This window comes from Macrosteles quadrilineatus, unplaced genomic scaffold (genome assembly GCF_028750875.1).
Source record: "Macrosteles quadrilineatus isolate MER2022 unplaced genomic scaffold, UCM_ALF_1.0 Scaffold_10__1_contigs__length_6754688, whole genome shotgun sequence".
NCBI classification, from domain to species: Eukaryota; Metazoa; Arthropoda; class Insecta; order Hemiptera; family Cicadellidae; genus Macrosteles; species Macrosteles quadrilineatus.
Genome location: NW_026542603.1, coordinates 886,693 through 907,201, shown reverse-complemented (window position 1 = coordinate 907,201; position 20,509 = coordinate 886,693). Strand labels below are relative to the sequence as shown.

The 20,509-nt window shown below is 34.5% G+C and overlaps 1 protein-coding gene across 1 annotated transcript in view; it reads left to right on the top strand.

The window, feature by feature from the left end:
* Positions 1-458: 458 nt before the first annotated feature.
* Positions 459-20,509, top strand: part of LOC129004686 (protein sneaky-like) — a 63,151-nt gene continuing 43,100 nt past the window's right edge. Inside the window, exons 1-7 of the mRNA XM_054433248.1 lie at positions 459-579; positions 3,678-3,800; positions 4,779-4,888; positions 13,323-13,556; positions 14,015-14,146; positions 15,349-15,532; positions 17,563-17,703. Coding sequence (XP_054289223.1) covers positions 507-579; positions 3,678-3,800; positions 4,779-4,888; positions 13,323-13,556; positions 14,015-14,146; positions 15,349-15,532; positions 17,563-17,703 — 997 coding nt within the window. The 5' untranslated portion in view covers positions 459-506. The remainder of the gene's footprint in view (positions 580-3,677; positions 3,801-4,778; positions 4,889-13,322; positions 13,557-14,014; positions 14,147-15,348; positions 15,533-17,562; positions 17,704-20,509) is intronic.

The window sequence follows — 20,509 nt, the reverse complement described above, 5'->3', positions numbered from 1 at the left end:
AGGCCGCGGCCTGTAGTTAAAGGCGACCAAATTCAAACTCGAAAACTCGGTATGGAGTTAAAGTCGTCCGTAGTATGGGCCGTAGTTATAAAGAGCTTAGGTGGCCGATTTTCAAACTAATTCAATAAGTTATAGCATAGTATGGTACATACTGAGAATAACCAATGATATCCTCCGTCTAGTGTCTATTGGTTTTTATTGTTATCTGTACTATGAGGAGGAGTGTACCTGTACGAGGACGGAAAATGATTTTTTTCTGAATCAAAATTATAGAACGAAAACAATTCATTGTTATCTGATTAATTTCAAGTTCAAGAACAACATAACTTATGTATAGAAAAGTAAATAAAAAAATCGACTACAGCTAAAGTTCTAAAGACCTACAGTACAAGCAAATGAACCTCTGATTGATATCACAATTCGCCAGTCCAGTATTAAGCCAAACTAGTGTACATACTTGTGCTCGAATTCGGATTTTCAGTGATAGGCTTAGGCCTAGGTGGAAAATGATTTTTTTAAAGCAAGATAAGTATGGTGGGAAGTTAAATTTATTAAAAATCATTCCTTTATTATTAGAAGGTATGTTAATAAAGTTGTAAGTAAGACCAGTAGATTTGTCATCCTTGGAACAGCTGAAGCCAATTTTATTGTAGTTGTGTAGGTACGTCCAACTGTAGAAATCAGAGATCGTGTTTTTTTTTAAATTTGTTTCTTGTTATTTCAGTCATTTAAAGCCACATTTAACAAAATAAAATGACATAATCATAAACAACAACTGGTCTCCTAGCTATAACTTATAACCAAATAGTAAAGCACAAATCATGAAAAAACCCCTAAAATAATATAAACAAAATTTCGTCTACCCCAGGGACAGTGTGGACTTACATGAACTAGACAACAAAAACGCTTCAAATTTACAATGGGATGAGGAGTCTAATGGTTAAACATAGATATTTTAAGAAATTTATTTAGGCTATCAGCTTACCTTACTAGCTTACTAAATAAGCTTACCACATAATTGAAAGTGGCGATAAAGATTTTCTTACGATAGCGGGGACATCATCATTTCCGTGATCGCATAACAATTTTGAACATCTCTGTTATCCCAGGGAAACGATCACCGTCACTGGCAACTGCCTGAATTAATCTTGAACAACTTCAGCGATGATGGGGCATCATTATTGGCACTGCGGTCGTGATAGAATTGTGAACAACTCCAGCGATCGTGGAGACATTATTATCTTCACCGGCATTTGCGACAAAATCATAAATTCACAGTATTATTCACAATACCTAACTTATTGTAGTTCTGTAGGTACGTCCAACTGTAGAAATCAGAGATCGTGTTTTTTTTTAAATTTGTTTCTTGTTATTTCAGTCATTTAAAGCCACATTTAACAAAATAAAATGACATAATCATAAACAACAACTGGTCTCCTAGCTATAACTTATAACCAAATAGTAAAGCACAAATCATGAAAAAACCCCTAAAATAATATAAACAAAATTTCGTCTACCCCAGGGACAGTGTGGACTTACATGAACTAGACAACAAAAACACTTCAAATTTACAATGGGATGAGGAGTCTAATGGTTAAACATAGGCCTACATATTTTAAGAAATTTATTTAGGCTATCAGCTTACCTTACTAGCTTACCGGCTGCACTTTACTTTAGGTCCTACACAAACAACCAAATGAAAATATTGATTATTCGATTGTTTCATTCGATATATCCTTTGGTTAGTTAGGTTAGGTTAACCTTACCTAACTAACCAAACGATATATCGAATAATCAATATTTTCATTTGAATGAGTGTAGGACCTAAAGTAAAGTGCAGCCAACTTACCCTAAAATCCAGTGAGTAGGCTGATCCTCAATTTTATAAGGAAATGCAGCTGAGCAACTTAATAAAGTTAGGTAACTTAACTTACTTACGGTTCGAGTTAGATTTTAACTTTGTGATGAGTTAGAACAAAAATAAGTAGTAATTTTCATACTCTACTGTACGCTAATTTGCAAATCATAGCCTTAAGAAATACTAAGGCCTAACTTATTATATAGCCTTAGGCCTAAGTTACAAGATGATGCATCCTTACTTCTTACATCTCAAGAAGGCCATAATGTTAATAAATGTCCCTTTCACTAGGGTAGCGACGATATAAAGTAGAAACCCTGATATCCAGCCTCGGTTTTACTAGTCCTTGGTTTATCCAGCCACTAAGTTAACTTAACAGGGAACCAATACTCAAACATTTATTTCCTACAGATTTACAGACATGCAGTTGCATATACTTGATAAATGTCTTGAGCCAGTCCTTAGCACTGCAGATCGCTCACGGTCTGTATTGTGTTTACTTACTCAGTTGAGCTACAGCACAGCAGGCCGCACCTCTAAAGGTGCATTGTCACTGGTGCATCTGGATCTGCAGTTGTTGGACGATTATAGCTCAGCAATAATTGTTGCAGTAGCAGTAGGCATTGTCACTGGTGCGATTATTATACAATTGTTCAGTTGCTTCTTGTCTGCTACTGAGTTTTTAAAGTAGTGCTAGTAATCAATGAGTTTAAGGAAAAGACAAAGTTTTATTCAGTTATATTTACAGTAATTAACTTAGTTGAAGATATATAGAAGATGAAGACATTTTGTAAATGGTAACTGTTCCAAGACGTAGCACACATAGTATGGTACGGTACACAACATTTTTTTAACATAGATTTTTTAAACAAAAACCTGAGATTGAGGATTGTTAACAAATTTTGGTTTTGTTTATCGCCAATGATAAGCAATAAACGGGTTGATAATAAACATGTAAATTATCAAAAGAACAACAACAATCAAAAGAAACAAATCAAAAGAATGGCGTCCCATAAGGCCCATGTTATATTTTCAAAAGTTTGTAGGCCTACTCATATTATGGCAAAAATAGATTTTCCTGGCTATAGGCTACCACTGGTCTAGAACTTATTTTTGGCACAGAACTTAGTTATTTCGTAAGTATATATGTGGTGCCAATTTGGAGATCGAAGTAACAAATATTCAAACTTTAAGCCTTACTCATATTATATAAATATAGGATAATATGGATTATAGAAGTAGACATCCCACCTAACACTCGGTTGGCTATTCCAGCTGTCGCCAATTTGTAATTTAAAATAAACATTACTTACCGTAAGTTAGGTAGTAACTGAGTGTGAGCAAGTCACAGAATAAGTTATTCTCTAAAATTCTACTTTTTAACTTATTTTTGTTGCTGATATCTAGTTGATGGGTCAGTTGCTAAGTTATAGCTTGGTAAAAAGGTAACTTGTGAATTCAGCAGAAATTAGTAATTTAAGTTAGATCAGCACAATCAAGCAGTGTCTCACGTACCGCTAACAGTGTTTTAATAAATTATTTTAATTGTAGGGTATGATGATTTTGATGTAATAACTGGCAACAACTTTAATATGGATATGGGGATGGAATGTCTTGTATCAATAGTAAAATACTGTTCCCAACTACAAAGGGCTAATATCGATGGCTGACTATAATGGGAAATGGCTAACAATGACTATTTATTAATCATCAAAACTTATAAATAAACAGGAAATAAATTTTAAACTACATACCCAACAGAGATTGTTTGTTGAATAGCCTATAGAAAAAAATTATTGCTTACATTTGAATGTTTAAGGTGTACAAAAACAGACCAAACAACAGGTTCCATTGATGAATCGTGTTATTTTTGGGGAACAAAATGAATGCTTAATCTACAGAATGCTGATCGGAAGTGTGTTCGGGTTAATTGTCGGGCTTGGTAAGTGTGTGTATTTTAGCCCTTATATTTTTGATCCACATTCATTGTTTTTTTTTGTGTTTTTTCAATTTAAGTTTTACTTTATATTAAAGCTTCCAAAAGAGAAAGGCCTACTTAGATGGACAATTATGATTCAGAATAACTGGTAAAAGCAGAGCCAGATTTAAAAACTAAATAAACACTTCTATAGACGGTCCCTGCCGTTAAGTTTAAATTTTCCTACACAATTGGTACAAAATTGTGAACTAAAATTCAAATTTTATATTATAAAATCAACAATTCACCACAAATATGATGGGTGACGATGACGATGTTGACTACAATAATGTCCCCACAATCGCTGAAGCTTTTTGTAGCAGGCTGGAATTGAAAGTGGCGATAAAGATTTTCTTACGATAGCGGCGGACATCATCATTTCCGTGATCGCATAACAATTTTGAACATCTCTGTTATCCCAGGGAAACGATCACCGTCACTGGCAACTGCCTGAATTAATCTTGAACAACTTCAGCGTAAATGGGGCATCATTATTGGCACTGCGGTCGTGATAGAATTGTGAACAACTCCAGCGATCGTGGAGACATTATTATCTTCACCGGCATTTGCGACAAAATCATAAATATCACCTGCGATCTCACAGGGAGACATCCTCATCGTCACCCATTATTGTAGTAAATTATTGATAAAAAAAATTCAATTTTTGTTCTAAAACTGCTTTTGTACCAATTGCTGTGGCCCCATTTTGATTGTGGCCCTAAGCCGCTGCACAGTCGGCCTAGTGGCAAATCCGGCATTGGGTCAATGACAAGGAGGCTTAGCAATGTATTTAATTGTGTAGCCCTACTATTGAGTTAAAAATGGAGTGCACAGGAATGGATGAATAACTTAAAAACCATCACTCATCATATAGCATAGAGCACTACTAACTCCATATATGTTGTATCCATCCATCCATCTAACATTGTTAATCATTTTCAGCTTTTTACGAATTCATTATCTCTGGCATAGCCTTCCAGCCATCTACAGTGTTCACTCTAGGAGTTGTATTCACCATGTTACTGACTCTGGGTTGCTCTCTATCTTCTCAGGTAAAAATTAAGTCTTGGGCTATAAATATATTAAAAGAGCCTTGTAAGTTTGTGAAGTAGGAACTTGGTCTTTAGCGTCTTTTATACAGTTAAATTATGAGTTAAATTTAGAAATCATTTAATTCTAAATTTCTAAGTGTTTACCTAGTGTTATTTACCTAGTGTTTAAATACATCTATATCTATAAAAGAGGAAGTTTGTATGTATATATACAGGGTGGCACAAATGGATTGGGTGGTTTTGAAGTGTACCGTACGTCTGGGAGGAGGGACCCAGGTGTTTGGCGGTCTTCGTCCTGTGGTGGGGGGACCGGAAGTCTCAGTTGCAGACTGGCAGTCAGTCGTGATGGCCATGTGGTCCGTTGAGCATCGTGTTTTCTCAGTGGAAGAGTTTATCCACAATAACGAGTCAATTGCTGCTGTGACGCGTGCCTTTCGCCGGCATTTCAACATCCCACCTTGCGGTAGTGTTCCTAAGCGAGATACGATTATGAGTTGGGTGCATAATTTCCGCACTACTGGTTCATGTGCTGCAAAATGGACGCCTAGACCTCGAACAGTAAGAACACCTGACAACGTGGAGCGTGTGAGACACGATGTCGCTACGAGCCCACGTCCATCAACTAGACGTCGTGCTCAAGCTCTTGGAATGTCACGTCGGAGCCTTCAAAGGATTCTTAACAAAGAACTGAAATTCCACCCCTATAAAATCATGGTGGTGCAAAAGATTCTCCCAACAGACCATCTTCAAAGGCTTCAGTTTAGCCAACGGATGTTGGAGTTATTGGAAGATGAAAACCTGATTATCATGATGTCTGATGAGGCTCACTTTCACATTAACGGCTACGTCAACAAGCAAAATTGCCATTATCGGGCCGACACTAACCCAAGAGACCTACAACAACGGCCTCTCCATAGTGTCTAAGTGACAGTTTGGTGTGGTGTTTCTAAGGTAGGGATAATTGGGCCTTACTTTTTTGAAAATGAAAGGGAGCAGGCGGTTACTGTTAATTCACAGCGTTATGTGAACATAATTGAAGAGTTTCTTCTCCCACAACTTGAAGTGAACAATTACGACATGGACAATATGTGGTTCCAACAAGGCGGGGCAACTGCACATACCGCTAGGATATCAATGCAAGCTGTACGCGCTTTGTTCCCTGGCCGTATGATTTCCCGTAATGGAGATTTCCACTGGCCCCCTCGCTCACCGGACCTCACGGTATGTGACTTTTTCTTATGGGGCTATTTAAAAGCAAGGGTCTACATGAACAAACCTCGGACTATTCCAGGAGTTGAAGGCTGCAATTCACAACAAAATCACATCAATTCCTGGTGATGTGCTTGAGCGAGCAATGCAGAACCTTAAGGACCGACTCCAAGAATGCGTAGCTCGAGAAGGAAGGCATTTGATGGATGTAATTTTTAAAAACTAACTTAACTAATTTTTTGTTATTAAACTTCCATTGTTACTACACGTTTTGCACTTTATTTCAATCCAATACCTTTAAAATTGACATTTTGACAAGTATTTTAAAACCACCCGATCCATCTGCGCCACCCTGTATATTGTTTGAGCATTCTAAAACAATAATAACAAACATATATATGTTTGAACGTTATGGACTCCGAAACTGCTCCACAGATTGTAATGAAACTTTCAGGAATTATTAAGCATCTTTCAAGGATAGTTTGTGTGAAGTTTGGTGCAGATCCGTCAAAAGGTCTCCGCCCCAGAGGGTTTTAAGTACTAGCGTCTCATTTTCCCCTTCTTAGAAACTGATGAGAACCTTTTCTGCGAAAGAGTGGGGGATTGTGGGAGAGCCCCTCACATCGATTTAAGATAATCTTTAAATTTATTTTATACTATTTTAGTTAGAAAACTAACTTTTTAACTATAAAATTAATTTTAAAATTTTTAATTATAAAATTAAACTGTCATAACCTAACCTAACTAACCAAACTTGCTGATAATATAAAAAATATATAAGTTAAAGTAAAAACCTAATGAAGGTTTACTAATTTAAAAAAAAAATAGTTCTGTTCATAAATAAAATTATAAATGCCTCAAATTCTAACAAAAGATGTACAGTTAGAAGTACTCGCAATCTAAGCAAAACCTTGGACAAAAGTTAGTGTCGCCGGCGGGATTCGAACTGGAGTCCTCCAGATCAGGAATCCGAGACCCTCAACTACGCCACGATGGAATCATATCGTCTCGTTACGGTAATGGTGTTCCCTAAAGAGCAGAGTGACGTCTCACCCCCCACTCCTTCTCTAAAGAGGTTCTCATCAGTTTCTAAGAAGGGGAAACCGAGACGCTATAGTTTTAAGTGGGACAATGTCAGACTTTATGAACTACAATGTTTACAAATAAATATAATTTAAAAGCAGATGTTTACTTTCACCAACTGTTTTGTAACTTTGAATAATCACAACGTTCTGTATTAGTCATGATTTGAAATAGTGCCACAATGTTTCTACAGAGTGCAGCACAGAACACTATTTTACTTTTGAATAAGTCCAAATATATTAAACCCCAATCGCAGCACTCCTGTGCACTCAACAACATTTAAGTTCTCCAATGTTAAATATGTAAACATAAAAACCTTGATCAAAGTTATAAACAATTAAAGGGATGGCAATAACTTAATATTTTTATCTTTTGTTCTATACCCCCACACAATCTAACATAAATTATTAAGTGAATAATAACCGTGCGTGCTATATCAGGTATTCAAATGCCTCTCAATTTGTCATTTACCCACCACATTACTCTGTCATTAAAAGAAGGAACTCCAATGACTCCAATAATAATAATGCGAAACTTAAAACCACCGAAGCTGTGCAAAGTTACCAGACTGACGAAAAAAAAAAAAAAATGACACCAAAATTGGATTGAAGCAAAAATTTATCAGTGGTAAGTTTAAAGGAGAAATAGTCTTAATCCCAAGAATACTGATAACTTCATCCAAATTACCCTCTGAATTTAAGCAACTACAATTTCCTTTTAGCGAATTTCCCATATAGGGAATAAGCTATTACCGTAGTACTCATGGTAAGACCTGGACCCGGGACCGATTTAATTTTTTGTTTTGAGGTCCCTAGAGACCAAAAACACCATCCGTTTAAATTCATATATATATATTTATATATGTGTCCGTTAACGCGATAACTCGAGCAAAAATCATCCGATTTTGATGAAATTTGGTACAAACGTGTAGACCTACGTTTATTCGAACGAGTTAGCGAACCAGCATGATCGGACTATGGGAACCGGGGTTTACTAGGGTTGCTTTCAGAGAGTTGAAAGCCAGTTGAGCGGAACAAACGTGATTTGATATTTGTATAAGTAATTAAATGTAAAAAGGTCAATAGATGTACTAATGCTGGTTTTATTGATTAAAATTATAATAATTCAAATTTGTTTTTACTACATCTTGTTATTCAGATACCTCTTCCAGAAGTGCATTATGGTAGTTTTGACCATGAAAATATTACAGTAGTTGGAATCTGATATTAACATCCAAAAAGTAAAGTATAAAAAAGAGAAAGGTAATTTAACATTCAAATGCAACTGTAGCCTACAACAAAAAAACATTGGGCTACATTTTTCACCCTTACAATCGGTTAAAGTATTTTAGTATAAAAAAAACAGTAACTATAAAAAAAAACAGTAACTATAAAAAAAACGAGTATTAAAGTATAACAACAGGAGGGGAAATTTGACATTTAAATTCAACCGTGCAACATAAAATGGCTGAAATGTAGGCCTAAACATAAGTAATAAGTAAACATCGCATTCAGCTGATTTAAGTGAAAACAGAATAATAATAAGAAGGGAAGACATGCCTTAAATATACAATGTAGATAATATAATTAGAAATTAGTAGCCTACTTCTGGATAAGCCTTGACAATTATCCATACCGTGGTTAAAAGTGGACTTCTATAAGCCAAGGTAATTAATATATTTACTTATTATTATGGTTGTAACTAAACCCACCATATGGCCATATGGCCATATGTTATTATTATGGTATTATGGTTGTATGTATAGCCCGTGGCTTGGCAATCAAATAACAGTATTTATACTGGATAGGCTACTGTTATCAACATTTGAAATTACTGAATTGTTACCAAATTACTGTTTCACAAAATGCAGATTCAATTTTCAGCCGAGCCATTAAAATGAGGATTTGCCGAACAATTATTAATATTACAGAATAGTATTTAATGATATACAACTTTTCACATTTCATAAATTACATGTTAGTTTTGCTATGGTCAAAGGTCCAAATCCAAATGTTCTTTTCATTTGGTTTTTATGTAGTAATTTTCTAGAATCATTGACTTTAATAAAGACAATGCTATAGAATACCGTAGATGGCTTGTTAATACTATAATGCAAGCATTTTTGTAATCGTTTCCCCGTTTTAACCAGCTATTCCAAAAGATAAAAATTATATGGTGCAACACAAATAAACAACCCGATCACCTACCTATTAACCTACACTTTACCTTCCTAATCTAACCTTACTTCAAAACACTAATACTCATAAACCACGAATACTCATAAACCCCGACCTACCTTCCCCACTGCCGAAATTAGATCAGTGTTCAATCTGCGTTTTATTAATAAGTGTAATAACTTACTGCACCGTCGATGTAATTCAACATAATATAACCTGTGAGGTATTATCGGATTAAATATCGATTTCGATGCGGTTCGATATATCGCTTATTAGATTCTGATTTCTAACATTGGCTGTTTCTAAATTCTAATCAGCTGGCAACACAAATAGGTTCCCAAGAAAGTAGTCACCGCGGTCCGTATCCCTCTGCTCCTTGTTTATGCTCCGCGCATTGAAAAAGTAGTTCCGTATATTTTCTCAATTTTCAGTGAATTCCGCGCCTTGAAAAAATGTTTTAACGGCATTTTCTTGTTTATTAAAATCATAGGAATGGTTTAAAAACGTTTAAAAGAAAAGTCTAGAAAGTTTAGAAATACCTTATGATTCTCTTGTTTACATCTTTCTTGTAAACAAAAAACTGTCATATGGCTACTTTAGTCCCATAAGCCTAATGTTAAAAATTGGAAATTTTAAGTTTGTTTTAAATTGCATTAGTAATATCTAATTGAAATTTGCTTGTTTAAAAACCATCTCACTATTAGTCTAAGTAATTTTGTTAAGTTTGGCTGAAATGCGTTCAGCCGTTATTGAGTGATGTTTCTCTATTTGTTGCATTGAAGTTGATCCAAAAGAGCTACGCTCGCTTCGCTCGCTCCGCTCAATGAGGGTTTTATGGGGCAAAAATTGGTTTTTCCCATTTTTGACCCTAAAAACTTAAAGTTTAGCATTTTCTTTCCAAACCATTTTGTAGAGCTTAAAAAAAACAAATAATTTAGTATATTGAAGCGTTATTATGCGCCTAATGGTTACGGAGAAAATTCCAAAACACTGTAAATTTAAAAATTCCCATTTCATTTCATTTCATTTCAATATCTTTATTCAACAATTGTACATTGTACATCGAATAGTGTCAGATTCCTAACCTAGTAAATAAAGTTATAAGCTAAAATTACAATTTATATAATACTAAGAAACTAAAAATAAAATCAGGTTAATTGGGGAAACACCTCTTTAATGGAGTAGGGAGCGATTTCTATGAGATAATTTTTTAATTTGTTTTTAAATTTGATTGTGTTGCCAATGGGTTTTAAATGATTTGGAAGAAACCGTAAAAATCTTCTTCCGGCACAGGTGGGCTTTTTATTTGAAAATAAAAGATGGTTGCGACTATTTTCTCTTAGGGCTTTTCCTCTTGTATTGTAGCATAATTGTGCGTTATCTGATATACTTTCTTTCGCTAAGAGAGCAGTTTCAAAAATGTATTGGGCAAACACAGTTAATATTTTAAAATTTTTGAAATGAATTTTAACACATTCATCATTTTTTAGTCCCATCATTGTTCTTAATGCCCTTTGCTGTAATTTTAAGATTCGATTAAGATTTTTCTTAGTTGTAGCTCCATATAAAGATATACCATATGAAATGTGGCTATGGACAAGAGAATGATATATTGTTTTCATAGTATTGATATTACATAGATATGACATCTTTTTCAAAGCAAATATCCCTGAATTTATCTTTGAGCAAACATGATCGACGTGGTCCTGCCAGGATAGATGTTTATCAACTTTTAAACCTAAAAAATCTATTTTTTCAACTTGTTTGATTTCATCGGAATCCAAAATAATCAACGGTTCTATTTTGTTTTTACATTGCTTAGTTGAAAATGATATAAAATTAGTTTTACTTTTGTTTATTTTGAGATTGTTGGATAGTAAGTAATTTTTAATATTTGCAAGTTCTATAAAGGTATCTATTTCGATATGTTCTACTGTTTTTCCTGTAATTTTTAAGTTAATGTCATCAGCATATAAACACATATTTCCACAAGGTACACACGACAGAACATTTGGAATCTTATCAATGTAGCAAAGGAATAAAACAGGGCCTAGTATTGAACCCTGAGGGACACCAAAGTGATTAAGTTTTATTTCTGATCTGTTTTTTACCAGCCAATTATTTTTATTAGACATGATTTCAACGTATTGCTTTCTTTCCGATAAATATGATTTGAACCACGCCAAAATGTGACCTCTTACTCCCATATCTTCTAGTTTGAGTATTAGAGTTTGGTGACATACCCTATCAAAAGCCTTCGTAAGGTCCATTGATATTCCTATAACATTTTCGTGGCTATCAATTGAATTTATTATACTCTCAAAAAAACTTGAAGCAGCTGTAATTGTTGATCTGCCTGAGCGAAAACCATGTTGGCCACTAAATAGAAGGTTGTTATTTTCTATAAAAGACACTAGCCTAATTTTCATTGCCTTTTCAAATAATTTTGAAATAACTGGCAAAAGTGATATTGGTCGATAGTTTTCTCCGCACTGAGGGTCCCCCTTTTTGAAAATAGGCACAACCTTAGCAACTTTTAATAATTTTGGAAAATGACCGGATATAAAAGATGAGATATGAAAGATGATTTTGCATGATATTCTTATGGAGAATAAGTAAACTGTTGTAGTTTGCTTGTTTATGATCATATCAAATTTGGAAAATGCATTCATTTCATACTAAACTACTAACATTTTAGAAAAACACCTTTTTACCCTCCCTGTTGTAGCAAACCTAAGTACTTGTTAAACTAATGTTATTTAAATAGGGAATAAATGTGATATTTTTAAGGAGACATTTTAGTATAAATCCAATCAGGCAAATGGAAATTCGCTTAGTCTGCAGGTTTGCTGCGGCGGGGGTATTTTTGTCTTGCTTTCGCAATCACTATTATAAGGCACTAGGGCAATCCCTATGACTATCGTCGGTTAAAATTTTCAAAATGCATGCTTTTCACACGGACAGCTGTATGTTGCGTGCTCACGTGGTGATAGGCAAGCCTAAAAACTTTTAGAAAAAACAAAAAACATTGTTCATTCACTGGCAGAAGTAAAATATTCTATTTTTATTATTGAATCCCACTTTTATTATTCATTGTAAAAAACAAATTACCATAATTGTTGTTCAGCACAGCTAGGTAACTGCTAGTATATATATATATATATATGAATTTGAACGGATGGTGTTTTTGGCCGCTAGGGACCTCAAAACAAAAAAGTAAATCAGTCCCGGGTCCAGGTCTTACCATGAGTATTACGGTAATAGCTTATTCCCTATATGGGAAATTCGCTAAAACATTAAATTATTTCATTCATTGTAAAATTAAAGGTAATTCACCTCTTTAACCATTAAAAGGTTGACAGGGTTATATAAATAATAAAATAATATATACCTCTGCATTTATTTTTTTCTTTTCTATTACCGGTAGGCTATAGTACTTGAAAAATCATTAATACTTTTCTCGCGTAGGTGATTCTTTACCTTTTTGAGTATTGAAAGAAAATTTTACTCGTGGACTGAAATAGTTTAGGTATAAATTATGTTAGTTAAAACAGTTATGTTAGTCACAGACTAGTAGTTGGAGACAATAAAAAAATCCAAACGTTTCATATAAAAAGATGTGTTGGTTAAAATTTAAAAATTGTTTATTGTATTGCAAACTTGTGGTGATTGATTATAGTTTACATTGTTTGCAATGCTTTATAAATGTGTACTAAAAAGCTCATTGAGAATAGGTCAGTTCTATGCAGTCACAAATTCAAAATTCAGTAAAAGATGTTTAGGTCTGATTTTTAACACTTTTGAAGATGCCTTTTTATCTTGGCTGTTAGAAGTGTTCTTTGTCCGAATCCGGATTTTCGGACAATGAATTAGTTGTTGCTGGAATTTAACCCAGCAAATTTATTTTGGAATTCAGCTCTGAAAGACATAATTGTCCAACCAATCAGTGGCATTTGAATGTTTAGATCAGATGCATAACATTGTTGACGATGCCTTCATTCTTCGGAAAGTCAGGGAGACACATTGTGAAGGCTCTGATCATTAGTGCACTGATGTCTGGACCTGTTCCTAACATCATGGTCAATGTTGAAGAGGTGATGAGGATGTTTACCTGTAGCAACTCCATGGCTCATAACCTCTCTCAGGCTAGATATGATCTTCTTGTCAAACCTTTCAAGATTGCCTTCTTGAACACTAAGGTTGGTGGTTGTTAACTATTCATTGCCCTACATACTCAAGTAGGATGTCCCCCATCTGAACCAAATTTGAATGAGCTATACTCACAGAACATGTCAAAACGTCTTTTTTACTCTCTTAAGTTTTTATAACTCTGTTAATATGATACAAACGATTCTTAAGCTATCAATGAATTGTAATTTGAGTTTGGATTGTTAAAAAAATTGGTCTTTACGAAATAAACCAGTAATTGATATTACAGCCGACTCTTGTTGTTGGGTCAATTCAACTAGCCTGGCTAGTTTCATTCTAATTAGATTTCATTCGAAAACTATAGCTGTAACTTTAACCCTGAGAGTGGCCAACTGACCATATTAGTCGGTTCGCAAGTGAGCCTTAGAATGGCCAACAACCAATCGGTCAGTTCCATCCTATTTAGATAAAAGAAGTAACTTAATAATCTTTGTCAATTATACTGTAGGTTGAATCAGAAGAACTTAAAGATATGTTGGGATCTGTAAACAATGTAGTAGAGCCGTTTGCTCAAGAGATAGAGGGAGTTGATGATGTCAAATTCATCCAAGAAGAAAACGACTATATGGATGAAGCATTGGTAAGTGCTAGAGTTTTAACCTTTCTATGATCATACTTAAATTCCAACCACAGACTGCAATCTTGCAGTCTTTATTTATTTAAGTTTTAACCTAGATCAAAAAATCACATCAATAAGGCAGTGAAGAATAGTTACTACTTTTTGTAAATATTTTAAGCTGAATATAAATACAAAGTGAGTGTAGAGGTGATTGAGATACGGAGTACATATAAATGTTCTTCGTTTAATTCTTTGTATTCATATAAAAATTAATATTTTTTTAGCTCTTTCACAAACGTTAATATGACAGTCAGAATATAAAGGAGAGTTGATTTAAGAGTTTCAGAAACTATCTTGTGACTTTGAAAATTTGTATATTGTAAACCAAACGCCAGAACTTTATCAAACTTTAATACGATATAGATACATATATTTTAAATTAATTTCTAGCTTTCAGAATTTTTCTTTCGCCCAAAAAGTTTTTGTTGTTTATTATCTAAACTAACTTTTTCTAAGAAACGGTAAACGTTAGGAAAAAATTAAAAGTGTACTTTGAAGGTCATTATGTTATTAATAGAAATATTTATAATACAAAGCCGTGCATTTTGATATCAACTAACATTTAATTAGTTGTGCACGCTACTAGGGCTCATCACAGCCGGCAGCCACCATCTTGGTGAAGAAGATTAGTGAAAAATACTGTCTTCACGTCGCGGCCAATGTGCTCCATCTATTGGTCTTATGTGATCGTTGGTCCACGTTAAGTACCTAATGCTATTTAAATAGATTTTGATTGAAAATCGAATCAGACTAATGGAAATTCGCTTAGCCGGTAGGTTTGCTGCGGCCGGGGTATTTGAAATAAGGAGAATACAGTCCTTGTCACGATTGTTCAAAAACACAGACATTTAGAATAAAAATGCAAATATAAAAATAAAATACCAGACTCTTATTTTTGATGTTTTGCTGCACCAATGTCAACGTGCAGCATTTTCAAGGTGGTTCTATTGTATTTCTCTCACGCAGACGTTGTGAGCGCCTAACCACAACTGACTGGTATAGCAATTAATAGCCTTATTTAATGCTGACATTATTGTCTATAAGGTTCCTGAATACACCATGCCACATATATTTTTTAATCCCTGAACCTACATCAATCACAGCTTTACCTTTCATCTTAGTTTTTTAAACACCTCACTACTTTATCAGTTCAATTGTTGTAGAATGACACAAAAAGAAGTGAAGAACTAGAAAATAAATATTCTAATAATTTAAGCAGGAACATGTTTGACATTATAAAAAATGTGAACAAGTCAACAAGTTTTAAAGAGTATGAATTAAATAATACAGTTACTGCTGAGGAATATCAAAAACAATACTTGAAGAAATTGGAAACTAGATGTGAAAGTAAGTGTTTCCAAAATTAATTATACTTCCATTACCGTACATTACATTACTGTGCATTTTTTTATGGTTAAATCATAGATGAGTGTTAAATGCCTCTTGATACAAATCTTTAGAAAACAGACTCTAATTGAAGTTATAGTTTGTTTGCAAAAAGTAGTAAAAAAAGAAGGATGATGGTGTATACTATAGTAATGTTTGTATTATTAGTTATAAAAAAGTTTCTATAACTGTAGTACACACTCTAACTTTTTACAATATCTAATAAAAAGAATTTTCATCATACTGCAGCAAAAACAACCGTTTTTAATGCATGCATAGCGGATCTAAAGTAGTATTTTACTCCCTAGGAAGTAAAAACTATCTTTAGCCCCTAGGAAGTAAAAATCAGCTGTTCTCAACTTGGTTTTTATCACATGTATCGAATGTATGTATTGATTGTAGATTATTGTTTGATAATGTTTGTTGTTGTTACATTTGCCTTATTGTAAAAAGTTTGATAGTATAATGAATGTAGGTACACTAACACAATTGTAACAGACAAAACGATTAAATCACTTACTAGACAGCTGCTTGTTTCCAGTAGCAAATTAAATTAAAAACAAGTTTGAAGTAGTTTTGAGAGGTTATTTTTAAATGAAAACTATTTAAGTTTTGTAACATAGTTTGTTCAAATAATGGTGCAATATGACAAAAAAAAATAGTTCATAACACAACAAAAATTGTCTTTTGATACCTCACTCTACTTCCAACCTCGTCTTTGCCTTGATCGTAAAACTTGAGCTTGGGTCGAAAAGAGTCACTTTACTCTCTAGTGATGAAATGAAATATACTATTTTATTAAAAAACAGAACTGGATGTTGTTACACATTGAGTTTTACAAAATGACAAATCATCATCATCATCATCATCACCACCATCATCTTTATTTCATAAAATGTACATTTTGGTACATTAAATAATATCTAGTTGTCTTATCTAAATTGCTTAAAACTAGTGATTGACACTTTTAACTTTACAGTATAACAGTAGTCCAAAAACATGTCAATGCATTTTAAAAGTACAGTAAAAAAGCATAGAACAATCAATGGAGGTAACTTAATGTCTTTTATTGATTTTTGCATACAAAAAATTTCTTGAATGGGGTGAAATGCTGATCCAATAAAAACCCCTTTTAATGATTTCAAAAACTTATTTGGATTTTTTTCTAACTTTAAAGTTTCTGGTAGGTGGTGTAAAATTTGTTTCCTAATAACTAGTTTTCTTCCTATAAAATTCCAAATTGTGCTGCTCTACGAATCGTAATGCTTGAAGCGAATTGTAATGCTTCCAAGCTTGAAGCAGATGCTCTGGCATGCTTGACTCCTCATTGCTTTTTTATATCAATTATCAATTATCAATTATTTAAGATGGGAACGCCACTATGTGTGTATTTTAAGCCAAATATGAGTGAAGGATGAGTGTAGGATGAGTGGCGCGATCTTGTAGTCTTGTTAGTGACTAAGGCCAAATTGTGCCTTAGACACAGCTGTTAATTAAAAGCCCATACAGCTAATGGCAACTAAGGGACCTACAGTTTATAGTGGAATCCGAACCACATTTTTCCTTGTAATTTACAAATTGGTCTAATTATCAGGATAGTACTGCGGATAGTCGTATTACTCACTCGTGCGGACGTTAATCCACACCAGGGAGCATCGCATCCACAGTCCATCCCTATAAATATCCACAATTCGTGACCTCCTAGTAGCTGGATTACAGGACAACACCACCCGTCCCAGTCCAATTATAGTTTTTAATTGTGTGATGCAACTGTTCCAGAAACTCTTGAGTGTGTAAGACTATGCCATAGTTTCCTTTTTGTGACTGGCTGATCAAGATACTATCATAACTGTAGCATTTGTCAGGTTGACAGCTTCATGACTTCAGCAGCATCATAACTTGTTTTTCTTTTAAATATTATTGTGTATATAGGCATTTATATTTTCCCATCGTTAAACACATTTTAATATGTTGTTAACTTGATTGTACAGATGTTAAAACTGGTATGGGAAAAGCTTGCAAGAAGCGATTTTCTAATTTCAAAGACAAATGTGAAGAGGCGTTACACTGGGCAATATCTTGGGCCATTTGTTGGCCTATGAAATTGGACGTCATCTGTGATATAGTTAAAAGTGAGTATAATATTTAAATGTTTATGTATGATAGACTCTTTTAACCAACCCTGACCTAACTAGCTCTCAGATTAACTTCCTGTACTTGGGAAAAAATAGAGGTCAGTTTATCTGCTGTAAATTAAAACACTGCTTAGCGACATTAAAAAAGGTCATCAAACATATATAAAACAAGAATATATTATTTACAAACACGATTGCAGCGTATTACAAAGTAAATGATCTCTCTTTAACAGGTTTTCGCCTGTGGTCTGCGTGTAGGCCTACTGGTACAATGTGACAACTGGTCTATGTGTAAGATTAAATTGTATACCTTGGTCCATGGCAATGACCGCGGCAGCGCATATATGATGCTCAGTAGCGAACGTGTTAAATACTTCGGTTCCCATCTTTATCACAGGCAGGACTGTAATGTAGAATTAATTGTTTCTCTGCAAGTCTAGTAGAAAAATGCCTGAATCTTTAAAGTGAGTTATAAAGTGTGATTGTAAATAGTTGAAAATGTAAACATTTTTGTTCCAATTGTATATACCACTATTTGTAAGTTAGCATGGTTAAAATTACACTTTGAGTTTGTTTAGCAACTCTCGTTAAGCATAATCTTTCCATGTTGCATTAAATTGGTACAACAATCACAACAATACAATCACTTTGTACGCTTTTAATGTTAACTAGCTGTGCGCCCGCTCTAGGCATGGAACCAAGAACCATATTCAGCTTAAATCGTTTTTGATCCAGGAAAATAGGTTTAGAATTTTTTTATTTGTCTACATGTTGGCATTTTATAACGTTTTTGTAGAGAAACAAACCAAACCTCGGTCATGTTACTATCAAACGTTGACATTTTTTTAAAGATATTATCATTAATTGTTAGCTTAACGGCAAAAATGGCATCTGGGTCTGGTGAACGATTACATTAAAAATCAAGCAGTTGAATTATATTTTTGAACTATAAAAAACCAATTAGAGTAAAAAATTATTAAAGAAATCATCAAGAAAGTAAGCATACATCTCTCTTACAATATTGATAGCACAAGCTAATTTTCCATACTAATTCTTCTTTTTGATACGTAAGTAATAAAAATGGGTCGTGTCCTTACTTTTTTGTTAGGTGTTGGACTAGTGTTAATTGGGTCGTTGAGCAACTATTTGGACCACCACCTCTTCCTGCTGTGCTTCCTGTGGTTGGCCACCCTCAGCCGGCACCCGCCGGGTAAGCTAACTGGGCGAATGCTGCTGCTTGAAAAGGGAAAGGGGTACTAGAGTATTGCCAAATATTTTATGCAGCACCATCAAATAGAGAGCTTCAGTAGGAGTTAAAAAACCACACCTTTAAAGGCCTAGGGCCTGGAACATCAACGAAGTTCCTTCTAGGGGTTGTAGAAGATTGAAAAAGCCAGGAGAAAAAGCTGAGTATTTAAAACATGAAGAAACAACTATTGAGAGAGATCGCAAAATGAGGATTTACAAAATAAACATCTTGATTAAGGACTTGGACCAAGCTTTAAAAAATGAACAACAACAAACAACAAACGACAGACGAAATATCACTTGTGATGACGACAATCGCATGGCAAGAAAGAGATGTCAGGCCTGAATTGGAGGTCCTGGACCACCACCCCAGCTAATATGAAGGGACTTTAAACATTTTCAAATAAAATAAACATTGATACACTGCTGATTAAAAATGTTTTTTTATTGTGCATTTGGCCCAGCCAATACCTGGTTTCACTACTAGAATTATTTATTACTTACTCTCTTACTCCCATGGCCATTTGTACCCCAAGTGGTACTTGGCCTCACCAACACACTGTCTCCACGTCGCCTTGTCTCTTGCGGTATCTTCATTAACTTCCATCCTGGCCATATCTTTCTTTACTTCATCCGTCCAGCGTTTCCTCGGTCTCCCTTGTGGTCTCCTCCTCAGTGGGTCACTTTTCCATATTTGATAATGTGTGCTAGTTTCATCTCTTCTAATGATGTGGCCCGTCCAGCTAAGCCTCCTGCTTTTAGCCTCTGCAATTATATCTGGCTCCTTGAACAGGTCTCTTGGTTCCTGATTATGTTTAATTCTCCACACATCTCCTTTAGTAGGACCAAAGATTTTGCGTAGGACTTTATTTTCAAAAGTAATAAGTTTTACTAGAATTATTATATTTATTAATTTTGTGAGGTACCAAATTTTAAAGGGGGTAAAAACGTATTGCTAGTCAACAAACACCATAACTTACCCGATTTTTATCCACAACATCCTAATCCTAGGCCTATGTGTTGGCCCTAGCTTGGGCTATGGGCCAAAGAACGTAGGCCTACTTTTGATAACAGTGAAGTACACGAACACACCCACAACTACATATTTATTCTTAATAGCAATCCTTTTCACCAAATAAAGTTAAAACGACCGATTTTACGAATATTTAACGCCGATTACAACATCACTTAACCTCAAAATGGTGTTTGTTGACCAACGACAGACGACAACTAGACCGGCTCAACAGGCGAATCCCCGATCAGCTGTTGGCTAGTTTCCGAAATCGCCACCGCAGCGCTTGAGCCGCGGCCGAGGAAATCGGGACTTGAGCCGGACAAGGATTATTCGCTGTTCAACCGTCGACTTGTTCACGAGAAGCTCTTACGACTGTACGATATTATTACGAAGGTTAGCTACTATATTAGTTAGGCCCCTTTTTACGTTTTACGTTATTTCTGTTTTACCTTACGCATACTTAACTTATTATACCTTTTCGTTTTCTTAATATTCCGTTTCGAATTATCTAAATTTAATATCTTAACTTGAGTCTTGACC